The 24,846-nt window shown below is 40.0% G+C and overlaps 2 protein-coding genes across 3 annotated transcripts in view; one reads left to right on the top strand and one right to left on the bottom strand.

The window, feature by feature from the left end:
• LOC120572803 (low affinity immunoglobulin gamma Fc region receptor II-a-like) overlaps positions 1 to 24,846 on the top strand; it is a 37,827-nt gene that overhangs the window by 506 nt on the left and 12,475 nt on the right. The window contains exons 2-9 of one of the 2 annotated variants that reach the window (XM_039822254.1): positions 150 to 185; positions 1,264 to 1,527; positions 1,607 to 1,855; positions 2,567 to 2,773; positions 3,084 to 3,179; positions 5,326 to 5,421; positions 6,479 to 6,568; positions 9,437 to 9,731. In XM_039822254.1, the coding sequence (XP_039678188.1) occupies positions 1,275 to 1,527; positions 1,607 to 1,855; positions 2,567 to 2,773; positions 3,084 to 3,179; positions 5,326 to 5,421; positions 6,479 to 6,568; positions 9,437 to 9,486 (1,041 nt within the window). In that variant the 5' untranslated portion in view covers positions 150 to 185; positions 1,264 to 1,274 and the 3' untranslated portion in view covers positions 9,487 to 9,731. Of the gene's footprint in view, positions 1 to 149; positions 186 to 1,263; positions 1,528 to 1,606; positions 1,856 to 2,566; positions 2,774 to 3,083; positions 3,180 to 5,325; positions 5,422 to 6,478; positions 6,569 to 9,436; positions 9,732 to 24,846 lie in introns of those variants that run through there. The other variant, XM_039822253.1, reaches the window with a different exon arrangement.
• Positions 17,749 to 22,207, bottom strand: LOC120572878 (nectin-4-like). Its single transcript, XM_039822386.1, has 3 exons — positions 22,015 to 22,207; positions 18,896 to 19,252; positions 17,749 to 18,777 (listed from the first exon to the last, which is right to left on the bottom strand). Exons 1-3 carry the CDS (start codon positions 22,061 to 22,063, stop codon positions 18,530 to 18,532), a joined length of 654 nt encoding a protein of 217 aa, XP_039678320.1. The 5' UTR covers positions 22,064 to 22,207; the 3' UTR covers positions 17,749 to 18,529.

The following is a 24,846-nucleotide window of genomic DNA, read 5'->3' as shown; positions in this document are numbered from 1 at the left end:
TAAAAAATAATCTATCTATCTATCTATCTATCTGAGCTACCCATGAACTTAAACGTATATATTTTTTATAAAAAAATCGTCTAATATCTGTGTTGTTATGTTTCCGTCTTGTTGCATATAAAACTAACCTGAGGTTAATTTCTCTTCAGTTCTGACCTCAGTATTGAGCAGCACAACAAACCAAGGTCAGTAAACTCTTTCACATTTGATTGAAAAGACAGTGGTTGAGGAGGGAAAGTTTAGAAATACAATTAAACACTTAATGCAGTTGAAGTACATGATGCACTGGCTGCCAAAGAAGGAAAAAAAAAACTTTATTTAGGCTGAAGCCTACCCAAGCCTACATTACCCGCTGCCCCTGGTTATTTAATTGGAGAAAGTTATGGGCCATCCAGTGGTTTACATCCTTGAGGCAGTCTAAGACAGCAGCCAGGCTACTCAGATCGTTGGGTCGCAGCAGGAGTTACTGTATATATGTGGGTCATCAGCATAGCAATGAAAAGAAACATTAAGCCACTGGATAATTTAGCCGAGTGGAAGCATATAGAGAAGAAAATTGGACCCATAATTGGACCCAAAATGGAACCCGGTACACTAAAGACTATTTGTGGTGACCACGAAGGTTCTGTTAAAAAGGTAAGAATTTAACCAACCAAGTATAGCATCTTACATTATGAATGCGGATATTGATAGTGAGGTGCTTACTACACCTGCATTTCTAGTAGAAATGAAACAGAGAAAACGTTTTACTTCTCTGATTCTCTGCTTTCTTCTATCGCCGCTCCCTCTCTTCAGTCACTCTCCACCACATACCGTGCTCGCGGGCGGTCGTTGAGCCTCCGTCTAAAACTCTGCCATTTCCACCAGCTGACAGTTTGTAACATGGAAATAAAATGCATTATGGATCGTTTTCTTTCTAAAGTTTAAAGCTGACTTTACCAGCTGACTTCTCTATTGGCTGTTGAAACAGGAAACGTCTTTTACGTTCTAAAGCCAGCCTCTGGAGACTCCACCAGCTGAGTTGCAGTGATATCATCGGCTGGTTTGAGTTGAGCTGAGATGGACCGGTTCAGACCGATGAAACGTTTTCTACAACGTTCTAAACGGTTTAATTTCGTCACTTTGAGAGGTCAATTCGAAAACGTGCAGAAATGGAAAATCATAGATGATTCAGCAGTGAACAGACTCACAGACAGATTATGAGGAATGGGGACAAAATGCGAAATATCTATAACTGCTTCTCTTATGTCCTCCTCCCTCCAGCCTCTCTGACTATGAGTCCCAGCAGCTCTCAGATATTTCAAAGACAGTCTGTCTCTCTGAGCTGTGAGGAGGACGACAGCTCTGGTGGATGGACTCTGAGAAGGAACACAAGTGAAGAAACCAGGACTCAGTGTGGACCGGACTGGGGAATACCTGCTAATTCTTCCTGTAACATCAAATATATGGTCCCATGGCACAGTGGAGTTTACTGGTGTGAGTCCAGAGAGGGAGCAACCAGTAACAGCATCAACATCACTGTCACTGGTAAGATCAGACTGTGGAGTCAGTATTGATGAAGCTGTGTGTGAATGGATGACATGCTGTAGTTTGTCTCTGTGTTGAGGTGGACCAGTGATCCTGCAGAGTCCTGTCCTCCCTGTGACGGAGGGAGAAGACCTCACTCTGCACTGTAAAACAAAGAAGTACTCCAACTCCCCAGCTGATTTCTATAAAGATGGCTCCCCCATATGGAGAGGGCCTAAAGGTCAATGGACCATGACCATCCACCATGTTTCCAGGTCTGATGAAGGCCTCTACAAGTGTAACATCAGCAGTGTTGGAGAGTCTCCACCCAGCTGGGTCTCTGTCACAGGTCAGGAGGTTAAAGGTCGTTCTTCAACTTGGGACGCTTTCACAACTAGAGTTTGGTAGACTCAGGGGGGTATCGTATTTTACTTGGTTGGGTTTGTGTTCACACAGCACTTTTTCAAAAGCATCAAACATTGTCTTTGAGATTATGATGATGTGTAATCATAATTTATGGATTTGAAAGTTATCGTACCTTTAATCAGATAGAAGTCTGTAAATTGTGTGCAAGGTTTAAACTGTACGCTTGTAAATACAATTTTTTTAGTTCCGATCATATACTCACCTAAAGTGAAACAAACTCTAGAGCACTTAGAAGCGTGCAGACACCTGTTTTCAAGCGGACCAGAGCTGGGTTGTTTGGTCCGCACCAGAGTACAATGAGCTTCCACAGCTCCCAACCGGACTATCTGACGAAATGGTTAAAACAAACTAAAAAGCTCAGGTGTGAATTCACTCAAATAATAAACAGCAATGAAGTTTAAAGATGTAGTGCATAGTTTCTGTTGACCACATTAAGGAATTCAAAGTAATGACAACAACACTGTCGGTGCGTCCACATGATACAAGTCTTCTGTGATCACACACAGCCAAACTACGCACTATAGCTTTAAAGTTTAGTGCTTCACATATATAATAGGAATAGTGAAATGGCCGAACATGTTATCTAATTATTTTTATTTCTATGCTTTTAATTATATTCTTTTGTTCATTTTAGAGAAACCCCCAACTACAAGTCCTCCTTCATCTCCCTCTACTCCTGATTCTTCCCCACCTCCCTCCGTGTTGTGGCCCGATTCAAGCAGTGTACTGATAAGGCTGGTTCTACTGGTTCTACTAGTTGTGCTGGTTCTACTGGTTGTGCTAGTTCTACTGGTTGTGCTGGCTCTACTGGTGACAAGATGCATCCGTAGGAAACCTAAAGGTTAGACACGGACGCCGGAACGACATAAATTATGCAGCAGTTAACATTTAAAAATAACATTTTACTGTTATGTTCTAATATTATTTCAGAATTGGAGCGAAGCATGTCAAATTAGTTGACATTCTCAACTCTAATTACAAATTAAAAAAAGGATTTTCATTAATTACTTTCATGTTGTTGATGAAACATCCATTTAGTATGCTCTGGAGCTTTTGATCATATCACCTAATCCTCCTCATGTTCAATCTTTAAGCATGTCTCTTTAATGAATAAACTGATTACAATTTATGTTTATTTTGGTTCACTGAAGCTGCGGATGCTGGAGATGATGACAACACAGACAACGTCACATACACTGATGTCCAAATATCACGTAACCTGCAAAAGCCAATCAGACGGAGCAGAGGTAAAGATGTTTTTATTGACATTGATCATAAGAGTCTTGCGTATATGTAATGTCTTGAGAGGAGGTTTTGGGAATAGACCATTTTATAAAATTAGGATATTTTCGAAAGTAAATCACTGTTTTTCAGACAGTCACACAGATGACCTATTTTAGTAGATGATAGCGTGGGTTGTGCTTTGCATGAGGGTCTGGGTGTTTTGTACCCTGTGGTTATCAGCTCTTACAGCTCTGTGGTCGTCCAGCTTCCTGTTTCTGATACAAACACTTCAGCTGAGTTTGGTTCTGCACACTTTACACTGCAGGACTATTAATAAAACAAAGATAATATACATTATAAATGTGCATATTTCTGTACGTTCTGATCACATGAAATAACTTCTTAAAAGGTCCTATGACATGCTCCTTTTTGGATGCTTTTATATACGTAGATCTCAGTGGTCCCCTAATACTGTATCTGAAGTCTCTTTTATATAGACCTTAGTGGTCCCCTAATACTGTATCTGAAGTCTCTTTTATATAGATCTTAGTGGTCCCCTAATACTGTATCTGAAGTCTCTTTTATATAGACCTTAGTGGTCCCCTAATACTGTGTCTTTCCCGAAATTCAGCCTTGGTGCAGAATTACATCCACTAGAGCCAGTCCCACAATGAGCTTTCCTTAGGATGTACCATTTCTGTGTCTGTAGCTATTGAGGAGGAGAGAGGGGGGGCAAGGTGGAGGGGGGGGGAGTGGCCTTGACCAACTGCCATGCTTTGCTTGTTTGCAAGCCATGATATCTCTCTGTTTCTCATGGGCGGGCCAAATTTTCTTGGCGGGCAAAGCAGAGAAAGGGGAGGTAACTTTTCCCATTATGACCTCATAAAGGGAAGATTCCAGATTGGCTCGTCTGAGCTTACTTTTCTCAAAGGCAGAGCAGGATACCCAGGGTTTGGTTTACACCTCTCGCCATTTCTAGCCACTGGGGAACCATATGCAGGTTGGGGGGGCTCATATTAACGTTACAAAACCTCATAAAGTGAAATTTACATGCCATAGGACCTTTGGACCTCCTGGTCCAAAGGTTGCTTCTTTAACCTTTTGGGACCTAAAGGTTAAAGAAGCAACCTTGGGACCAGGAGGTCGCTGGATCAATCCCCACACCGACAGGATAAAATCTGGGTGGGGAAAGTGAAAGAGCAGCCCTTGCCCCTCCCTCATTACCACCACTGAGGTGCCCTTGAGCAAGGCCCTTAACCCCCAACTGCTCCAGTGGAGCTGCTCAGTGGCCAGCAGATCAGACTGTGGTTGTACTGGGCAGCTTCCAGGTATGAATGTGGAACTGTGTGAATGTGACAGGTCGTTGCGAAGGAGAATTTGTTCTCAATCAACTTACCTGGATAAATAAAGGTAAAAAAAAATAAAAATAAAGGAGGGAACCATTGAACTATCGTTTTACTCAAACTGTTATTGATCAATTCAATGTGAATAGTAAAATGCCTTCTTTCTTTTCGATTTTATAACCAAGAAGTGGCTGTGTGTGGCTTCTGCATGCACAGTACAGCAGCGTAGCCTACATCCCTTGACAGCTCATTGATTGTGGGTTACAGTTCTGCTACCAACAGAGAGCAGTAACGCAGCAGGGAAGATTTAAAACAGAAACTAGCAACAAATCTAACAACTTTCAAAGAGACGTTCCTACTGTCTAGAATAAGTGAGGACTTTATCCCATGCGGCCCCCACAGTGATATCTCCCCATCCCTTCAGACTGTCACTGAGGAGCAGCAGCAAACCTACAGGCGCTTCATGTAGTGGTTAACCCCCCCCCCCCCCCAATAATCAAAACTGGCCAGTGCCATCCCCCCAAATATCTTACCATAATGATGAAAGATATGAATTGTTATGAAACATAAGTGGTTGGCTTTCTAGTTTCAGTGTAATTGGAAAGCAAAGAAAAACATTTTTTTCATTTCAAGAGTTCCTAGACTCTACAAAACTAGGTGGCATTGTCGGACAACATTTTATTTTTAATTTCCACCACTCACTCTAGCAGCAACCTGGCCACACTTTAATGTATCAACTATTAAGTCTATTAAGTTTTTAATACTCGGAAAATAAATATTATAGATCATAGTAAAAGTTAAATAATCAATGTCATTTCTTTTCCAGAGAGTGATCCTGCTGCAATCTACTCCGAAGTGAGAACAGAAGACGTCTGTTATGGACAAATAGTGGTCAAAGACAAGAAATCAAACAGGAAGAGAGGTATGGCTGCTCTTCTATGTCTCCATCACTAGAAACATCTGTTAGAGAACAGAAGAATTCAGGTGCTTATTGTAGTTTTAATCTATCACGCTAACCGGTAAAAATATTCCCTCTTTCATTCCTTCAACCACCTTCTTGAAAAGGTCGACGTAGCTGTGTTTCTTCTTTTCTTTTGCCGTGCATCTCTTGATGACGGAGTCCATCTCTAATGGACTTTGACTGCGGACAGTTCTGGCCTCACCATCGTTCATTATTCCTGATACTGGACACCTCGTACGGCATTTACCGTTACTTAGTTAAAACCATTTATTTGCAAGACATTCATTTCATTCTGTTGAATAATTCCGTTCATGTTTAGCAACTTACAGTTAAAGAAGATATATCATATTAATATACACACAATACTTTGAGATACATTCGCTGTTGGTTTGGAGTCTGAACATGAGAGTTATTGACAAGCAGTAACACAAAATAAGACCAAAATAATGCTTTAGAAGAAAACAGACTTTCAAAATCAAACAAAGAATAGGAATGTACTGTATATCCTGTCTCAAAGTTAAGATTTAAGTTTGGATTCAGACTCAGCAGAACAAGGATACTTTGTTTTCTGTGTCTCAAACTGACCTTTAATACAACTTATAATTGCATACATCATAGGTTTTTCCACTCTGCCTCTGAAACAATAGCAGTAACTTCCTCCTTAACTGATCTGACGCTGGTGAGGTTTCTAACTACAGTCTCTGCTCTAGCTGGCAGTGAGATAATAATCTGTGTACCGTGTGGTAAAAAGTAGGCTACAACATTTGTGCAGCTTTATGATCGTCCAGTTTCCTGTGTCAGAAAAAAATCCCTTTTCTTTGTTCAGACCAGGTCTAAAAACCTGCAGCCATGTCCATAACAACTCTACAATACAACTCTATAATTCTACATTAACAATAATCTTACAGCAGTGTAAATATTCTTCTTTATATTACACACGTTTTAGTAGCAACACCGCAGCAGTGGTATCAGTACCTGCAGTAATGTAATGTATACTGTATTTTATTTGATTTTCCAGAGAGAGATCCAGCTGCAGTCTACTCAGCAGTGAGAGGAGCAGAAGATGTCAGTTATGGACAAATAGTTATCAAATCAAACAGGACCAGAGGTACAGCTGATCTTTATTTCTCAACTTCAAACTGAGCCAGTCTTTACGCCAAGCTAAGCTAACCTAACCACTTCTAGCTCTGTACCAAACACACAAAGTGAGACTCCTTTCGATGTTGTGTTGTCACTCTCAGAAGGAGAATAAGAGGATTTCCTAAAAATGTAAATGTAAGTGGTAAAATAATTAACTATTACTATAAAAAGAACAAAAGAAGAAGAAGTACAAAAGGACAAAACACTGACTATGTTTAATTGCACATAATATTAATTTGTTTGTCCTGATTCCAAAAAAGACACAGTTTACATGGCTAAATAAACATGTAAATGGACATTCACACACTGGAGGCCGAGGCTGCCATACAAGATGACAACTGCTCATCAGATCTATATCTACAAAGTTTCATTTGCAGGGTGGCTGTGGTTAACTGCTCCTCAGATCTCTGCAGGGTAAATCCAGACAGCTAGCTAGACTATCTGTCCAGTCTGAGTTTTCTGTTGCACGACTAAAACTACCTTTGAACGTACACATGTTCCACCAAAACAAGTTCCTTCCCGAGACTATTTAGCAGAGGCACCGTGGCTCTGTCCGGTGTCTTAGCACCGCCCAAGATGATTGTGATTGGTTTATAGAAATGCAAATTAATGGAGAACTCCGGGCAATTTTTACGTTAATCTTGATTGCTATATGTATATGAGTACTGTCAATAGCAAAAAAAAAACGAGCCGAATCGGTGTTAGCAACACGGAGATAATACAGCTAATGCCCAGAGCTCACATTCAGCTAAAACAGCAGTTATGGGGGTATAAGATAAAGAGTGCCTTTGTGCCTCTTAACAGACACAAAATGCAATTAAAATGTCTGTGCAACATGAAGAGGGTCCTTATATGACACCAAGATGTGTTTAGCAACTTAGCCATTGTTTAAATTCACCTACTGGGTTAGCTGCTAGCTGCCGTCTGGGATGAGTGAGTGTGTTCAGCCAGGCTTCGGTAGTAATCATCACAAAGCAGTTCCGTGTGTATTTGTAGCATATATATCCATTTTGTGTGAGATGAAGTGGGAGCTTTCGGTAATAGCTGCAGCAGCTCCATGTTGCTAGCACCGATTCGGCTCGTTTTTTTTTGTTTTTGCTATCGACAGTACTGTCTGTGGCGTGAAGTTATGGAACGCATTGCCAAGGGAATTAAAACATATTGGGAATGTTTTTAAATTTAAAAGTGTTCAAAGACATGATACTGGATAAGTATAGAAATTGAGTAATATTATTGTATGCGAAGGTGGATAATCATGTTGATGATGATAAACATAATTACCATTATGGTTGTCATCATTAATTATGATATTATTTACCTTAAGGTGGCAATTGTAATGTATATAAGCACTGACCCTTAATGGGTATATGGATGGATGGATGGTACGGTACAGGCCAAAAGTTTGGACAAACCTTCTCATTCAATGCGTTTCCTTTATTTTCATGACTATTTACATTGTAGATTCTCACTGAAGGCATCAAAGCTATGAATGAACACATGTGGAATTATGTACTTAAAGCGCCCATATTATGCTCATTTTCAGGTTCATAACTGTATTTTAAGGTTGTACCAGAATAGGTTTACATGGTTTAATTTTCAAAAAACACCATATTTTTGTTGTACTGCACAGCTGTCTCTCACTGCTGCAGATCCTCTTTTCACCTGGTTTCTGTTTTAGCTACAGAGTGAGACCTCTTTTCATCTTCTTCTTCTGTACTATCTTTGATTGCACTCGCACATGCTCAGTAGCTCAGATGTAGATCATGTCAGCTAGCTAACTCTAGAGACAGTAAAAGAAAGCCTGTTTCTCCAACTTTGGTCAGTTACAAGGCAGGATTAGCTGGGAGACTTCTAAATGAGGGCGCACATGTAAGTAGTTCTTTTGTAGATTGTGGTGAACTTGTGTGTGTTGTAGCAGTGCTTTGCTATTGAGAACGACGTAGCATGCTAGCGTTAGCATTAGCGTTAGCTGTGACGTCACAGTCCGAGCCGATTTTGAACAGCTCACTAGGAGACTGAAGGCAGGACACATTCAGAAACCGTATCTCACTCAAAACACCATGGATGGATTTTTTTCAAAGTGTGTATGTGTGTGGAAGCAACAGAGACACAAAAGAACACCCCAAATCCCAGAAAAAAGTGATTTTTTCATAATATGGGCACTTTAACAAAAAAGTGTGGAATAACTGAAAACATGTCTTATATTTTAGTTTCTTCAAAGTAGCCACCCTTTGCTCTGATTACTGCTTTGCACACTCTTGGCATTCTCTTGATGAGCTTCAAGAGGTAGTCGCCTGAAATGGTTTTCCAACAGTCTTGAAGGAGTTCCCAGAGATGCTTAGCACTTGTTGGCCCTTTTCAAGATTAACGTAAAAATTGCCCAGAGTTCTCCTTTAACCAAAGCACGTTTTCCTCCACCGCAAATTCCAGGCAAATTCCAAGGGTCGGTCGGTCGGTCGGTCGGTCGGTCGGTCTCTCTCGCTCTCGCTCTCTCTCTCTCCAGTTTGTCTTGACTTGAGTGGGCAAATGCTCACATTCAATGGCGTCTGGCACTTTGGAGAGGTGTTCTCTTCACGGATGAACCCTAACCCTAACTAAGTATATTTCCTCGACTTGTTCATGGACTTGACATGACGTTTAACCTGTGATAGTCTGTGGGCTTATGGGAAATGTTCATTAAAATGCTGCTATAAACAAACATTGAAGAAAACAAATTTTAAGTCTAATCTAAAAGTATGAAGGGAGCCAAATATTTAACTGTTGAGAAACTCTGTATGTCTGCTGATGAAATTTGTCTCAGATAGTTTCTCATTTAATTGGAACTGTTTGTGTTCAGAGTCTCCAGCAGAGCCAGAGGTCCTCTACTCTTCACTGAGGAAGACCTGAACACCATCACACCAGTCCAACCAGTGGAGTCCAGCCGACCAATCACTGGTCCCCATAGACCCTCCCAACTCGCTACATTCATCTGTTTGACTTCTTATCTGTGTATGTTAAAGCTAAATGAGACTCATGCAGCTACAAAAAGGCATTCTTTATATGTTTCGTTAAATAAAACCATAGATTTGTTCTCTGAGTTTCATACACCAACAAATATCTACTGAACCGAGTCTAATGATAATAACTATTTACTGATATTTATATATTGTATTTATGAGCTTGTTTCTGTGCAGGATCAATAAACTCTGGTGTCCCCGGTTGTTTTCCTCGTGTGATTCTGTGGGATTCACATCTCTGACAGATGGAACATTTGTTCTGGTTGGGGCTAACCGATCTACGCTTCTCTTCAGCGCATATAACAAAGAACAGCGAACAAACACACCGCAGACTATAAACAGATACACAAATCATAAACACCTTCAGCGCACAGGTTCGATTTTGTGGTCGGTGAAAATTCAGTCAATTTTTTTAAAGAATCAGAAAAGGGTTTATTGCTATATACGCTTCTCTTCAACGCAGAGAACAGAGAACAAACACACCGCAGACTAACAGCTGCGGTTGGAAACTTTACATGAATCACAAACAGCGTCTAAGGTTGGATTTTGTAGTTGGTGAAAATTCAGTCAATTTTTTTAAAGAATTAGAAAAGTTTTTTTTGCCACAATAAGTACACTTAACAAACAAACATTAATATAAAATTAACAATACAGAAAAACAAATAAATACATACAAAGTAACTGTTGCATAACAAAAAAAAGAGGCTGAATGGGTTGAGTGCAGAATTTGCAAAGTATATATAGAATGTGCAATAGGCAGATGTATAGTCCAGCATCAAAGTTAGTGCAAAGTGTAGTGACTAGGTATGGGGGAATGGTTAAGAGTCAGTGTCAGTGGGGGTCCTGGGCCTTGACTGCAGATGGGAAGAAACTGTTTTCATGGCGTGAGGTTTTGGTCCTGATGAACCACAGCCTCCTGCCAGAGGGGACTGGTTCAAACTGTTTGTGTCTGGGGTGAGATGGATCAGCTACAATCTTTCCTGCCCGCCTCAGAGATGCTGAGAGAGTTCCTGGAGGGACAGCAGATTGCAGCCAATCACCTTCTGAGCAGAGGGGATGATGTGCTGCAGTCTGCTCTTGTCCTTAGCAGGGGCATCAGCGTACCAGATGGTGATGTTGAAGGTAAGGATGGACACAATGATGGCAGTGTAGAAGTGCATCAACACACTCTTTGACAGGTTGAACTTCTTCAGCTGCCACAGGAAGTACTTCCTCTACTGGGCTTTTCGACAAGGGAGCCTATGTTCAGTTCCTGGGAGATGATGGAGCCCAGGAAGCGGAAGGACTCCTCAGTGTTGACTGTGGAGTAACCCAGGGTGATGGGGATGCATCCTTCCTGAATTCCACAACCATGTCCACTGTCTTCAGAGTGTTTAGCTCCAAGTTGTTCTGACTCCACCAGGTCACCAGGTGGTCAATCTTCCACCTGTAAGCGGACTCATCCTCACCAGGGATGAGTCCAATGAGTCCCGGAGGTGCATAGGGATATTCAATGTCTACTGTACATGAATCTTTTCACAATAAAAGATATTTACCAGAAGCTGCTTCAGACAGAAGTAACAACAAGGACATCAATATAGCCGTGAGAACTTAGAGTGACGATCGTAGAGAATGCAGCACTATAGTTAGTGCAAACTTCTAGTAGGAGAGTTCCTGTGTTGGTGGGTGGATCTGCACTGCTCGGTTTATATTAGGACATGAGATCAAGTTCTCAGGGTTTAGTACACTGAAGTGTAGGCTACTCAAGGGCTCAAAAATAATGGATATTTATTAAAATGTATTATAAAGTCCACTCACATATAAATCTCAAACCTGTTCATTTAAAAAACAAACTGATTGACATGACATCAACACAGGTTGCAAATAATTTTTTTTTTATTGTAGATTAATGTTTGAATTGTTTTACTGGATGGACTGGTTTCCGAAAACGTCCTTAAATGCCTTTTGTCCACAACTCAGATATTCAGTTTACTGTCACAGAGGAGAGAAGACACCAGAAATATTCACATTTAACAAGCTGACATCACAGAAGTTTTACTGTTTTTTTTTCATTAAAAAAAATTACTCAAAATGATTAATCGATTATCAAAATAATTGGCAACTAATCAATTAATCTTTGCAGCTCTACTAACCACAATGAAAATCATAACTAATTTAGAAGAGTCTTATGGGCAGAAACATTGCAGTGATTTCCCCTCCACAGTGAACAGATATGATCCTCTCTACGGTCCACGTGGCCCTCTGCTGGACTCAGACTGTTCCTGATAACTGTTCACCTTCATGCTCTCTCTTCCAACCAGCTGTCTACACTGTACATGTGCGGACATAAAAACTTCCCTGCTACATTTTACACTTTACACAGACACCAGTCAACTCGTCTAATAACTGAACATAAAACAAACATGGCAGATAGAAAGTATATTGCTCATCACACTGAACCTAAACAATAAAACGGCTGATAATAACATGTGATACGGTGCACTGTTCACCATTTATTAGCTGAGAATGCAGAACTGACAGTTTCAATAACATCACAAACTAAACAACATGTGAACATACAGTGGAGATGACTTACTGATCCAACCTCTCTAAATCCAAGTCCATCAGGAGCATTTCTGTGCTACATTATACCTTTCTGTGCAGTCTTTCTTTCTGAGTCAGAACTTGCTATCTGTGCCCAGTGTGTGCTGCTGAACAATCCTGGAATCTATTGGCTGCTGACTGAGGTGGAGATAGTGAGACATGACATTGAGAGAGAGAGAGAGGAGAGTGACAGAGAGAGAGAGAGAGAGAGAGAGAGAGAGAGAGAGAGAGAGAGAGAGAGAGAGAGAACGTATATGTGCTCACTGCTCAACAGGGGAGATAGAAACAGAGATGCACTTCCTCCTCCACAAATTCTCTTCACCAAGAGACTTACACTTTGGAAAAATAGCCAACAAAATAGCAAATTTCCCAAAGTTAACATCAGAAGAGAAGCTGGTAGTCCTCCTAGGAGAAGGGACAGCAGCTCCACTGGCAGCTACATATGGATCTGCCTGCCACAACCTGAGAGACTCACTAATATAAGATTGTACAAAACTGTTAAGTATTACATTGTGTTATGTAATTATTTTGTAATGTAGTATGTTGTATGTTTATGACACTGTACAGAAAATATGTGACACCTACTGTATGTATTTAATATGTGATATGTACTATATGTATTTTCTGTAAACTGCTTTGGCAACAACATGTTTTCTTTGTTCATGCCAATAAAGCAAATTTAATTGATTGAATTGAATTGAAATTGAATTGAATTGAGAAGGTTTCTAATGCAAATCCAAGATAATTTACCAAGAAAAAACTTGTGCAAGCATCAAATCTTCATCAACAACAGAACAGACAATATCTTTAAAAGACTCCAAAGCATCCAAATCTCCAATGTGTTTATAAAATCTGATTTCCAGCCAGAGTCTGGCCCTGATATTACAGAGCCACACTGAAAATCAGTAAATTCTGTTCTGGTCTGAAAATAACTTGCTCTGGTTGTTTTATAAGCAGTGCACCCAGTGTTTACCATCGTGAACAGAAGTGCACAAAGCATTCCTCTCTATAAGATTTAACAAAAGCCATGGTCCAGATAACATCTGTGGGCGCATACTCAAAACCTGTGCAAAGCAATTGAGTATTCCTTTCTATTATATTTGTAACAAGTCTTTAGAGGCACAATTAGTGCCTGATGTCTGGAAGGATGCTGTGGTTATCCCTGTTCCTAAATTAAATACCACTAAAACCCTTAATGATTTTAGGCCAGTGGCACTTACATCAATAGTGATGAAAGTGCTTGAAAAATTGGTGAGGTCGGAAATATTAAGAAAAACAGAGCATTTACTTGACCCTCTGCAATTTGCTTATAGACCCCTTATAGATTTACTATGGATCCTTAATTTTCTAACAAACAGGACGCAGAGAGTGAGAGTGAATGGCAATCTTTCTGAAAGATGTACACAAATATGTGCCAGAGCAGGTGGGAAAACAGGACATACGCAGATGACTCAGTTATTGTCAGCCTGCTCCAAGACAGCGAAACAGGTCACGGTCCAGTCGTAAATGACTTTGTTGAATGGTGTGACGCGTCTCACCTTCAACTAAATGTAGTTAAAACAAATGACATGCTGATTGATTTTAGGAAAAAAAACAATTGAAATACAAGAAACTACAGCAATCAATGGTCAAACTGTTGAATGTGTGGATTGGTATAAATACCTGGGGATGATAGACTCCAAACTCACATTTGAAACTAACTGTGAACTGGTACGTAAAAAACGGCATCAGCGCCTGTTTTGTTTGAGGAAACTGGGTAAATTCCATGTTGATAAATCCATCATGATCCTTTTTTATAACGCTTTTATTGAATCTGTTTTAACATTTGCGCTAGCAGCCTGGTTTGGGAACCTCAATGTGAAAAATAAAAACTCACTCAACCAAGTAGTTAAGTGGTCTAGCAGGCTGATTGGTGAGCCACAGCCTAACGTGGAGATCCTGTACACAAAACAGGTACAGCGCATAACTAGTTCAATTTTAAACGACAGTTCTCATTCACTGCACACAGAATTCCAGCTTTTACCCTCTGGACGTAGGTTTATGATCCCCAGGTGTAAAACAAAAAAGACACAAAAACAGTTTTGTTCCTGTAGCATTACAGTATTACATTGAGGAACAAGTTATAGCTAAGTGTTTACTCGTCTTTTATGTAGGTTTATGTATTATCTTGTTATGGACCGATAAGAACTTTTCTGATGATGTGGGATAATGTGATGTTGTGTGACTCTACTGCAAACAAAATCTACCTCCGTGTATAAATAAAGTAACTGGAACTTGAACTTGAACTTGAACTTGATCCATCGGAGAAAGCGTGATGTTGAACTCACCTGTCTGAACGTGAAGTGGAGGATCATCCATCAGCATGTTAGCATTTAGCATGTTAGCCACAACCAGCATGCACCTGTTGGTGAAGTAACATGGTAGCAGGTGTCTTCTTCTTCTTCTTCTTGGTGAGTTACCACCACCATCTGGGGTGGAGGGTGGATCAGGATTTCTAACATTAGGCTGTGTACAATACTCCTCAACTCCTGTTTTCAGATTAAAAATATACTTCTCCCTGAGAACTATGTTTTGAACAATGTGTTTTCTATTAGTTGGTGTATTGTTTACTGACTGCTTGATAGTGTATATCATTTTGACACTTTGTTTATGATTTGGGCCGAAAAGTTTCATTTTGCGAGAGGAGTCCGAAGTTTTGTAAATAGTTCTCGAAGAGGAGGTTTTGTGTTTAATGTTTTCAGAAAATGTGTTTTAGCATTTGAGACAAACTCTAATAAAGAAAGATGCCGATCATGTGCTGAGTCTTTGAGAAGAAAGAAAGCATGATGTAATGCAGTCAGACAGCCAGCAGGAGGCAGCTACTCTTTATGACTAAAGTGAGGCAGTCACTGGGTGTAGATTCTTTTTTAATTCTTTAGAGTTCAGAATCAGACTCCAAATATGTGCATGCACATACAAAGACTCACACACATAGAACACTTTACAGGAATATGTTTGGTTCCTCTTCCTTGGTTTGGTTTCCCAGGATGGTGAAGGAATGTCCCGCCTTACATGCCACTTTCTACTTCTACTCAGAAGGGAAATACTCTTTACATATCCTTTTTACATACATATATGACATTGTAATGAACGACACTTATTTTTAACAACCAAATCAATATTCAAAACAACAACGCATAAGCAATATAACTAAATAAACTAAACTGAGAAGACATGCAGCTGCCGTCCCGCCCCTGCCAGCCTAACACATTCTCACTCCTAACTCATCAAATACTCTGCTCTTGGTCAGGACCCTTCGGCGTCTCTTTCTAACACGATATTATGGTGCAGCAAAGGAATCAGGCCCAGTTCCATACCGTACAACAACCGAAAATCACCCGTTTGTATCACCCGGTGTCATGCAACAGTTTAATCAGAACATGCTTCTCTCTACTCACCCAAGATACAAAAACCTCTGCGATAAAAGGCTCAAAACGTCTACACAGAACGGCCTTTGTCTCAAACCTGTAGAACATAACACAGTGATGAGTAACAGGCTGCATGTTAACAGCTGCTGTGTTCGTCTTGATGAAGAATAAATGCAGCTGATATCATTGATAATTGATCAGGACATGAATAATTAAAAACGTATAGAGGTTGTTCTCGTTCCTCATTGTCTCCATCCTCTTCTGGAAATGTAGCAGTAGAACATTTTATGTTAGTAGTGATGACTCTAATGCTACTGCTGGGGAAAATACCACTATGTATCATGGGAGACACAAAGGAGAGAATCATCACCATAATATCTGTTTCTATAGATCATATTTACTGTTGAGTTCAGTTAACCATCTGATAGAAACAGTCAGATATTTAACTGAACTGTAAATGTAGTTGTTTGCTGTGAAACTTCACCAGTCTGTTCAGATATAACGGATGATAACAGAGCACATCCTGACTCAGACTGAGAGGGTGGGGGAGGTGCAAAGTTCAATGTGCTTTCAACCAATGCAGATTAAATCTCATCTGTCGGCTATAGGAGTAAGTTCAACAAAGGTTGAATATCCTCTTTAATTGACTTTAATTCTCTTCTGTTTGAGAAGCAGGATTTTATTCAAAAGTCAACAAAACCTTAAATATAGGTTTATGATCGTTGTTTTGCAATAGCTATAAAGAGAGACAAATCTGACTTCACTTTGAACTTCCTGTTATAAAAAGAATGTTGACCTAGGCCAGGTTCAACTAATTTTAACAACAAGCTCAATGATTTGGCTTTTGTTATCCATGACTAATGTCAGTGGGAACTTGGCCCAGGTATACATTCCCTTTGTGTGGTTTTACCTGGGCGGTTGCCTGGAGCACAGGTGAGTTGTGTAGTTGGTCCGGTTGAGCGGCATCAGACTGGCATCAACAGCTCAGGTATCTGGTAAACAACTGCTGGGAAATCACCTCAGTACATTTCCTCAAGTACTGTACTTCAGGCAGTTTTCTCGAGTATTTCTACGTGACATTACCTCATCCTCCACCACATTTATCTGATGCTGTAGTTACACCGCAGTTTAACATTTTACAGGATTAAACAAGCCAACAGCATATAAAGTGCTTCAAATAATACTTCATCATAAGTAATAATAATCAAATATAACATCCTGAGTGCAGCCATTTTGGATAATGACAGCTTTTACCTGCCCAGACAGGCAATATGGAGCCGTACAGACTTCATTTCCCTCCTCAGCAGAGCTCTAACTGAAGAAAAGACCTACTGTACCACCCTCTACTACACTGCATACTGTACTGTACCACCCTCTACTACACTGCATACTGTACTGTACCACCCTCTACTACACTAAGACACTATTCTATTCCTTCATATAAATAATCATTACAAGCTGTTTGACTTTAGAAACCTAAATGATCAGTTCTTCAGTTATTAATTGCATGTTTACTTGATCCTTTGCACTGTAAAAATCCCAGAATAAATTATATTAAATCACCTTTTCTTTAACTCTTGAATGTTAGCAGAAAAACACACTGTAATGTTTTTAACAAAGGCCTTAAAGATGAAAATGAGAGACTCCAGCTGAGAAACACAAAGACACCCAGAGGACTTGGACACGGTCCAGGTTAGTCGGTTGCTCTGTGAGTTGTGTTCCTCATGCTGCGGTTCCCAGAAGGGCAGGCATGGTGTATGTTTCTAGATCAACAGTTCATGTATCAAAAGTTCAACAGCTTCACTTCTACAGAATCGAAACTTACTCTACCTGAATCCTCTTCACATTATAAATCAGGTCTACCACAGGGGGCAAAGCATCACCAGACAGTTTTCTAAAGGATAGTTGGGAGAACTGAGCAACCTTTAAGCAGAGTTTCATGTTTCTTATGGTCAGCACGCGTGGTCACTGTGAAACGTCTGGTCGTTTATACTGATTGCGTTCATAGGTAGAGCAGCTCAGAGAACTGAATCCTTCTCTTACGGTCTGTAGTATTGGTGCGTAGCATACAGTCTTTCAAAATCTTGCAGACGCCCAGTGCTCAAAGTAAGAAAAGTGCACAAAAATGAATATATCAAAGTTAAACAACTTGAGGATCCAAATAGAGTTAAATAAAGTATTTATTGAAATAAGACACAAGAGTAAAACAGTTTAAAGCGCATTAAGGTATCTGTATATACAATATAATCAACTCCTCAGTTAAAACCATTCAATGTTAGTTGACATTATATCATTAGCTGGAAGAAATCATTCCAAGCAGGCACCCTGAGCCTTTATCAGAAAACAATAATTTCAAATTCACTCAATATAAAATGTATTATTACCTTGACCAAAATGTTGAAGAGCTCTTTACACCTGAATATAAGAGATTTAATGGGTGATCTGTCTGCTGATATTTACAACTAAAGAAACATAATTTTCTGTTAAAAGCTTGCTGTAATATATCAGCGCTGAGTACAGCAGGGCTGAAGTAATGGATTACATTTGCTCATTAATGGAGCAAAGTATTTCTGTGTACTACTACTGAGTTCATATTGTCTGAACATCTCTGTGTTCCCATCATGGGAGCCTCTAGAGGAGCTCAAAGCTCCAGATTATACAGATCCCAGAACGCAGATACACAACCCCCCCCCACCCACGATAAGGTGGAGATTAACGGAGGGGGATATTTTTGGCGTCGTTAAAGTAACTGAACTTACTTGAGTAAAATGACTTTGTACTAACAGTACTTTTGCTTAAAAGTATATGGATTTCATAGAGGGAAGAGATTGGTTGAGAAAAAACAAACAGCAGATTTAAACTTAACCTCACACCCACAGTAAGAGAAGTGTTGAATATACGACACATGAGAAAACAGTCAGGTGTAAAGAGCTCTGGGAGTTGTCAGACGAGCGTTTCGCCCACTGCTTTATCAGCAGCAGGTGGTCCTGATCTCTTGTCCTTATGTAGTTTATATATCAGGACATCAACCACTTTATCATCAGCAGCTGGCGGTCCTGATCTCTTTTCCTTACATCTTTTATATATCAGGACACCAACCACTGCAGCAGCTACAAGAAACAGTCCATCTGCAACACCTGCAGCCCATCCAACGTATTGGCCTACAGGAGAGAAGTTTCCATCCTCGGAACCTGAAAATGAAAAAACACGAAGGGTGTGGATAGTGGAGCAGCTTTCATCCTCTCTGATGTTTGAAATTGCAGCTACAACCTGATACTCAGAAAAACTCACTGAGAGAGACTCACTCACCTGGCTCAATAACCTGCAGACTGATGATTGTGATTGGCTCAGAGTCAAGGATTGCTCTCTTTTTCCGACTGAAACCACCTGATGCAACTCGACACTCGTATGTTCCATTGTCGATGCTGCTCACATTCTTCAGAGTTAAAGACAGGTCTCTGCCACTCAGCTCATTGACAGACAGGTCCACCCTGCCCTTATACGATGGATTGTGGATGGTTGTATCAGTTTCTTTATCACAGTAAAAGAGGATGCACTCTGGCTTCGGGTCATCTTTGCTCCACTCTACAATGCTGATGGAGGAATCAGCAGCCCGACATGGCAGAATGACATCCTGTCCAGGGTGCACTGGTATCACAATCACATCTGAAAACAATAATAAACTACTATTAATAATAAGAAGTCATGTTATTTCAACAGTTGTCTCCAGGTGTGTCCCTGCAGAAGGTCTCTGTAGAGTCTCACCTGATGGAGACATTCACTGATCTGTCACAACTGCAGAGATATCACAGGACTTTATTACCACAAGGTCAACTCTTTAGAAGACTGGGATGGGAAAATGGCACCGTTCACGCAGCCAATCAGAGCCGTGGAAACATGTTGGCAGATAATTTTATAGATGACCGATGTGTCACAATCTACAGTATCTCACAAAAGTGAGTACACCCCTCACATTTTAGTGAATATTTCATTATATATTTTAATGGGACAACACTGAAGAAATTACACTTTGCTTCAATGTAAAGTATTAAGTGTCCAGCTTGTATAACAGTGTAAATGTGCTGTTCCCTCAAAATAACTCAACATACAGCCATTAATGTCTAAACCGCTGGCAACAAAAGTGAGTACACCCCTATGTTAAATTCCCATAGAGGCAGGCAGATTTTTGTTTTTAAAGGCCACTTATTTCATGGATCCAGGATACTATGCATCCTGATAAAGTTCCCTTGGCCTTTGGAATTAAAATAGCCCCACATCATCACATGCCCTTCACCATACCTAGAGATTGGCATGGGGTATGCAAATCAAACTAGCTATTAGGCTAACTGACATAAAACCATGGCTGTATGTTGAGTTATTTTGAGGGGACTGCACATTAAACTGTTATAGAAGCTGTAAACTTAATACTTTACATTGTAGCAAAGTGTAATTTCTTCAGTGTTGTCCCATTAAAAGATATAATGAAATATTTACTAAAATGTGACGGGTGTAGTCACTTTTGTGAGATACTGTACCTCTATATAAATATATCAGTATAAATCTGTTTCAAATGGGACATTTTACCACGTCTGCAAATTTGCTTGAAATTAATTAATTTGAATATCTTTACGATATATTTTTTATTTTTATATTGGATAGCCCCTTGAGATGTACCATCTCATTTTCAAGGGGGTCCTTATATATATATATATATATATATATATATATATATATATATATATATTGAATGTTAACGTGTGTCCTTCCTGTCATCAGCTGCTGTGAAGAACAACTCAAACAAATAGAGGTTCAACATTTGAATAGAGGTAATGTCTCTCTTTAATGGTTCACAGTTAACATCTCAGCCAGTAATACTGGTGCAACAGAGGAAACATGTACACATAATAAAGAATCCCCCTCTCTTTCTCTTCTGTGTCTCTATCCCTTTCAAACCTTTTTTTAACTGTGAAGTTAGAAACAGTGTGACCGTTAGGGATGGGCGACACCAAACTTTACAATAACCATACCGATACTTTTAGTTACAATTTCATCGACATTTCTTAAAATGGGATGTGATTTTATTTGTCAAATAATGGTCTTTAAAAAAAAAAAAACATTACACATATTGGCCGTTAAAAACAAAATCACTAAAGGGGGTTTGTAGTTTTATGTGTAAACAGGTTACTTGTGTTGCTGCTCTGTGAAATTTATATTTTAGCCCATGAGAGAGAAGGAGAAACAGAGTAAAAGAGATATTTACGCATCAAGCAACAAGCTGTTGTTGAGACACATGAAGCTGATTCATTTCTAACCAACTCAAGTCTCAGCATGTCATTGTTTGCTATGATCAGATCCCTTTCACAGTTATGGAATGTAAAACAGCAAAAACAAGTTTCCTGATGCAGGAAATGTTGTTTGAGAACATGTTGAACTGTTGCGTCAGATTGTTTTCTCTACTGACTTCAGCACCACAGTGGTTTAATTCTTTGGATTTCATGTTTATTCATTCATTCATTCATAACATGCATGAATGAAAAAAAAGGAACAGGAAGAAGAAAAAAATCTTAATTTACCTGTCACTTATTTGTGCACATCAAAAAAAAAAAAAAAACAACAACAAAAAAAACAGCTGCTTCAAGAGTGGATCAACCCCAATCCTCACCCCAATTCTTCCTGTCTAATCCAGCCAATCACAACACTGCACAGCTCAATGCACGCCACACCCCCCACCCCGGCTATTTCCCTCTCTCTCTCTCTCTGTCCCACCTTTATTTAGGCGACAAACCTTTGTCTAAACTGAAGAGTTGGTCAAACAGTCTGAATCAGAAGGCTGACTGACCAAATTGAATATACATTCATTGAAAATGCAACCCTTGTAATTAACAAAACTAATACTGTTTATTATTTAATATATTTAAATATACTAAATTCATAAAAGCCTAACTTTTAACTACAGTTAATAAATTATTCACAGTTTCATAAATCCAGTCTCATTATGAAAAGGAACTTAAAGGGATACGCCACCGTTTGTTGAAATAGGGCTCATCACGGTCTCCCCTAGCTGTAGATAGGTGGGCCAACGTGCATGCATCGTTTAAGTCCGGTGCAACACCGGCAGCGCCGCCGCTAGTTAGCTTAGCGTAGTGAATGGAATTCTATGTTGCCGGTTAGCATGTTGTGAGTAAAAGTGAGCCAACAAAAGACAAAAAAAAAAGCCCACCTATCTACAGCCAGGGTAGACCGTGATAAGCCATATTTCAACAAACGGAGGCCTATTCCTTTTAACAGATAAATAGATTTTTAAATTACAGTACATTTCATTCGCGTTCACATTTTCTAGAACAAAATGACATCATTCTGTAATAGTTCTTGTTAACATTCTTGTTAAAGTCTACATGAATCTTTTCACAATACAAGCTGATATTTACCAGATGCTGCTTCAGACAGAAAAAACAACAGGAACATTAATATAGCCATGCATGCCGGGATTTTTCTTCATTCCCCTCCTTTGATCTGCACTTGGTGCGTAGCATATAGTCTCAGGATCAGTGCAGAATGATACCTGTTTGAGAGAGTGGATACCATGCGGTCTGAGGATTTACATCTTTGTGAGTGGGAGGATCTACACTCAAGGTGATCACGGTCTGTTACAGGAAATCTCTGAGTCCAGGGCTTTGCACTCTGTCTGCAATGCAGGCTGCACAGAGTGAAGATGCAGCCCTCTCTAGGAACTCTTAAATGGGTGACAATGGGAAAAAAAATCATTAATATGAAAATGCTGCCTAATTGTGAGAAACATGGTACGAAATCACTTTAACTTTTACTCTTCACCACAAAGAGACACTCTACAAGAGGAAGACTTTATTCCTTTTCGTTTTTATGGGCAGAAAGACATTTTTGTCTACCTAGCAGCAGCACAATCTGTTTAAAGAAATGATTACAAAGTACTACCCTGGAAATCTGGAGTTCTCGTGAGAGCACAATTTGAATTTGCTCAGCGAGTCACTCTGGCATTGAGTAATGCTGCTCATTAACTATGCCCTTGTAGCCGAGCTGCACCAATCACATCGGTGTATCTGATATAGGCAAGCTGCACCAATCACATCGGTGTATCTGATAGGCAGGGCCAGAGGCGAGCTGAACAGATGATGACAGTTTAATCTAACAGTTAGCTCCGCTGGTCGCTAAGCGTATGGGGCTCTGGATACGTCACCCCGTGTATTGTTGTGTATGGTCGTAGTGTTTTCCAATTGCATGCAGTGAGATTTCCAAATGCACACTTGGTGCCGAACCCTCAAGATGGGCGACTTTCATTACTCGATACCAGACCCTTAATCTTTTCGGATTTCGGTCTGGATTTCCAGGCTAACAAAGTACCAAGTGGCATATTAATCTCAATGTGTCACTTTTAATGACCAAGAAAGAAAGACCAGCATTTTGATTGTATTGTCTGAACTTGTTGCTGTTTTATCTCGTGGTGTGTTCAGACAATGGAAATCGTTTCGGTCCTCTGTGATTTCATTATATGTAATTTCTGCTGGTAAACTAGTGTTTTATCGTCAGAACAATTTAACAAACAAACAAAGGCCTGCAGTGGATTTTAAAGTGTATCCTTTAAACTGGTTTAAAGATCAAATTAGAAAAACACGTTGTCTTTCCCTCCATACTGCAGCAATGGGCAGGGGTGGGCTCAGCCCATCCAAACATGCGTCTTGCCAACCCAATCAAAAGTTAAGAAAATGTGTTCAGCCAATACAAAAAAAAGTATCACAGAAAAATACCAGTACTATTTGCTTGTTACTAACCTAGCTCTGGGGAGTTTACTCCCCGGAGTCCTTATGTTGTTTTTTTTTCGCCCGGCATATTTCCTTGGATTAGGATGGCACCAAGATCTTGGTTGCAGCTGTCACCGTGGTCCCGCTGCACTCCCTGCTACATCCTGCTACGCTCAGCGGTGCCCTGCAGAGTCCTGCTGCGTCCTGCCAATCCCTGTTGCATCCTGCTACGTCCAGCTATGCTCTGCTGTTCCCTGCTATGACATGAATTGACATATTACGACTATGATTTGTAGTCACTGTTCCATTATTGGGGCTTTGTAAACTATAGAGTGTGGTCTAGACCTACTCAATGTGTCTCGAGATAACTCTTGTTATGATTTGATACTATAAATAAAATTGAATTGAATAGAACTGGCCCTGGTGTGAACAGATATGAACCTCTCTACAGTCCATGTGGCCCTCTGCTGGACTCAGAGTGTTCCTGCTAACTGTTCACCTCCAGGCTCTTCCTTCCAACCAGCTGTCTACACTGCACATGTGCAGCTGGCAGATAAACAAGATGCATTTTTTAAAACCAAATTTGATTTGATTGAACAGATTTGATTAAGGAACGCTTTGAGGCAAAATCGTTCTCTGTCCACAAAAGAGTTTGATCTCCAGCAGCAAAACGTATCCCGGATCTTGTCTGTCGTTACTCTGCAGTTGGAAATCATGAATGTAGGCTATATTTTGAAAATACAGAAAATACTTTGGAGTAAACTACCTAACCGAAAAGACTGACGCAAATCCTCATTTCCAAAAGTCTCCCTTTGTGCTCATCCAGAATACAAAGCAACCCTGGAGTTTATAAACCAAAATGGGGGAAGTCTGGATGTACCCTCAGAGTAGCGTGTCTCTGCTTTCGTGATCTTCTCACCAATGTGTGTCTGGCCTGGTTGTACAGGAGTCAGTCCCCACTTCTGTAATCGTCTTCCTAGACAAAGCTGCCTAAGTGTAGTTTTGAATCAGAGTTTATTGTTGATGTGTGTGTAGAAGATTTTAGTCAGCACCCACGTCTTCACACAGCATCAGTTCATTGAGAGCCACACGCTCAAAAACTCTCCAACAGCAGGCCTGTAACTCCAGCTTTGTTTCGTTGGTGTCCTCACAGTCCTGACCTTTCGTCTTAGAAGATTTTAGTTTCTGCCTGTAGGTCGGGAGAAGACTAACCACACAGTGATCAAAGGCTACGTTCACACCACAAGACTTAATCAGAATCAGATTTATTGGCCAAGTATACTTACATACACAAGGAATTTGAATTTGGTAGGTGTTAACTCTCTATACATTCAACAAATAGACATGTAGTAGTAAAAATATACAAATAGTAATATAGACACATACTGTACAATAGACACAACAATATAGGCACATATCAACATAATATGCAAAATACAAATATACAAATAAGACATAATATCAGACAAGTACACATGGAGTGGG

This window comes from Perca fluviatilis, chromosome 14 (genome assembly GCF_010015445.1).
Source record: "Perca fluviatilis chromosome 14, GENO_Pfluv_1.0, whole genome shotgun sequence".
In the NCBI taxonomy this organism is placed as follows: Eukaryota; Metazoa; Chordata; class Actinopteri; order Perciformes; family Percidae; genus Perca; species Perca fluviatilis.
This window is presented reverse-complemented; position numbering and strand designations above follow the sequence as displayed.

What these genes read in the sequence shown, in the direction of transcription:
- LOC120572878 (XM_039822386.1), bottom strand. Translation starts at nt 22,063, where the DNA reads ATGGCTATATTAATGTTCCTGTTGTTTTTTCTGTCTGAAGCAGCATCT. An exon ending in TCTGTCTGAAGCAGCATCTG is followed by an intron (nt 19,253 to 22,014) that starts GTAAATATCAGC and finishes TATTGTTTTCAG; the next exon opens with ATGTGATTGTGATACCAGTG. An exon ending in TCTGCAGGTTATTGAGCCAG is followed by an intron (nt 18,778 to 18,895) that starts GTGAGTGAGTCT and finishes TTTCATTTTCAG; the next exon opens with GTTCCGAGGATGGAAACTTC.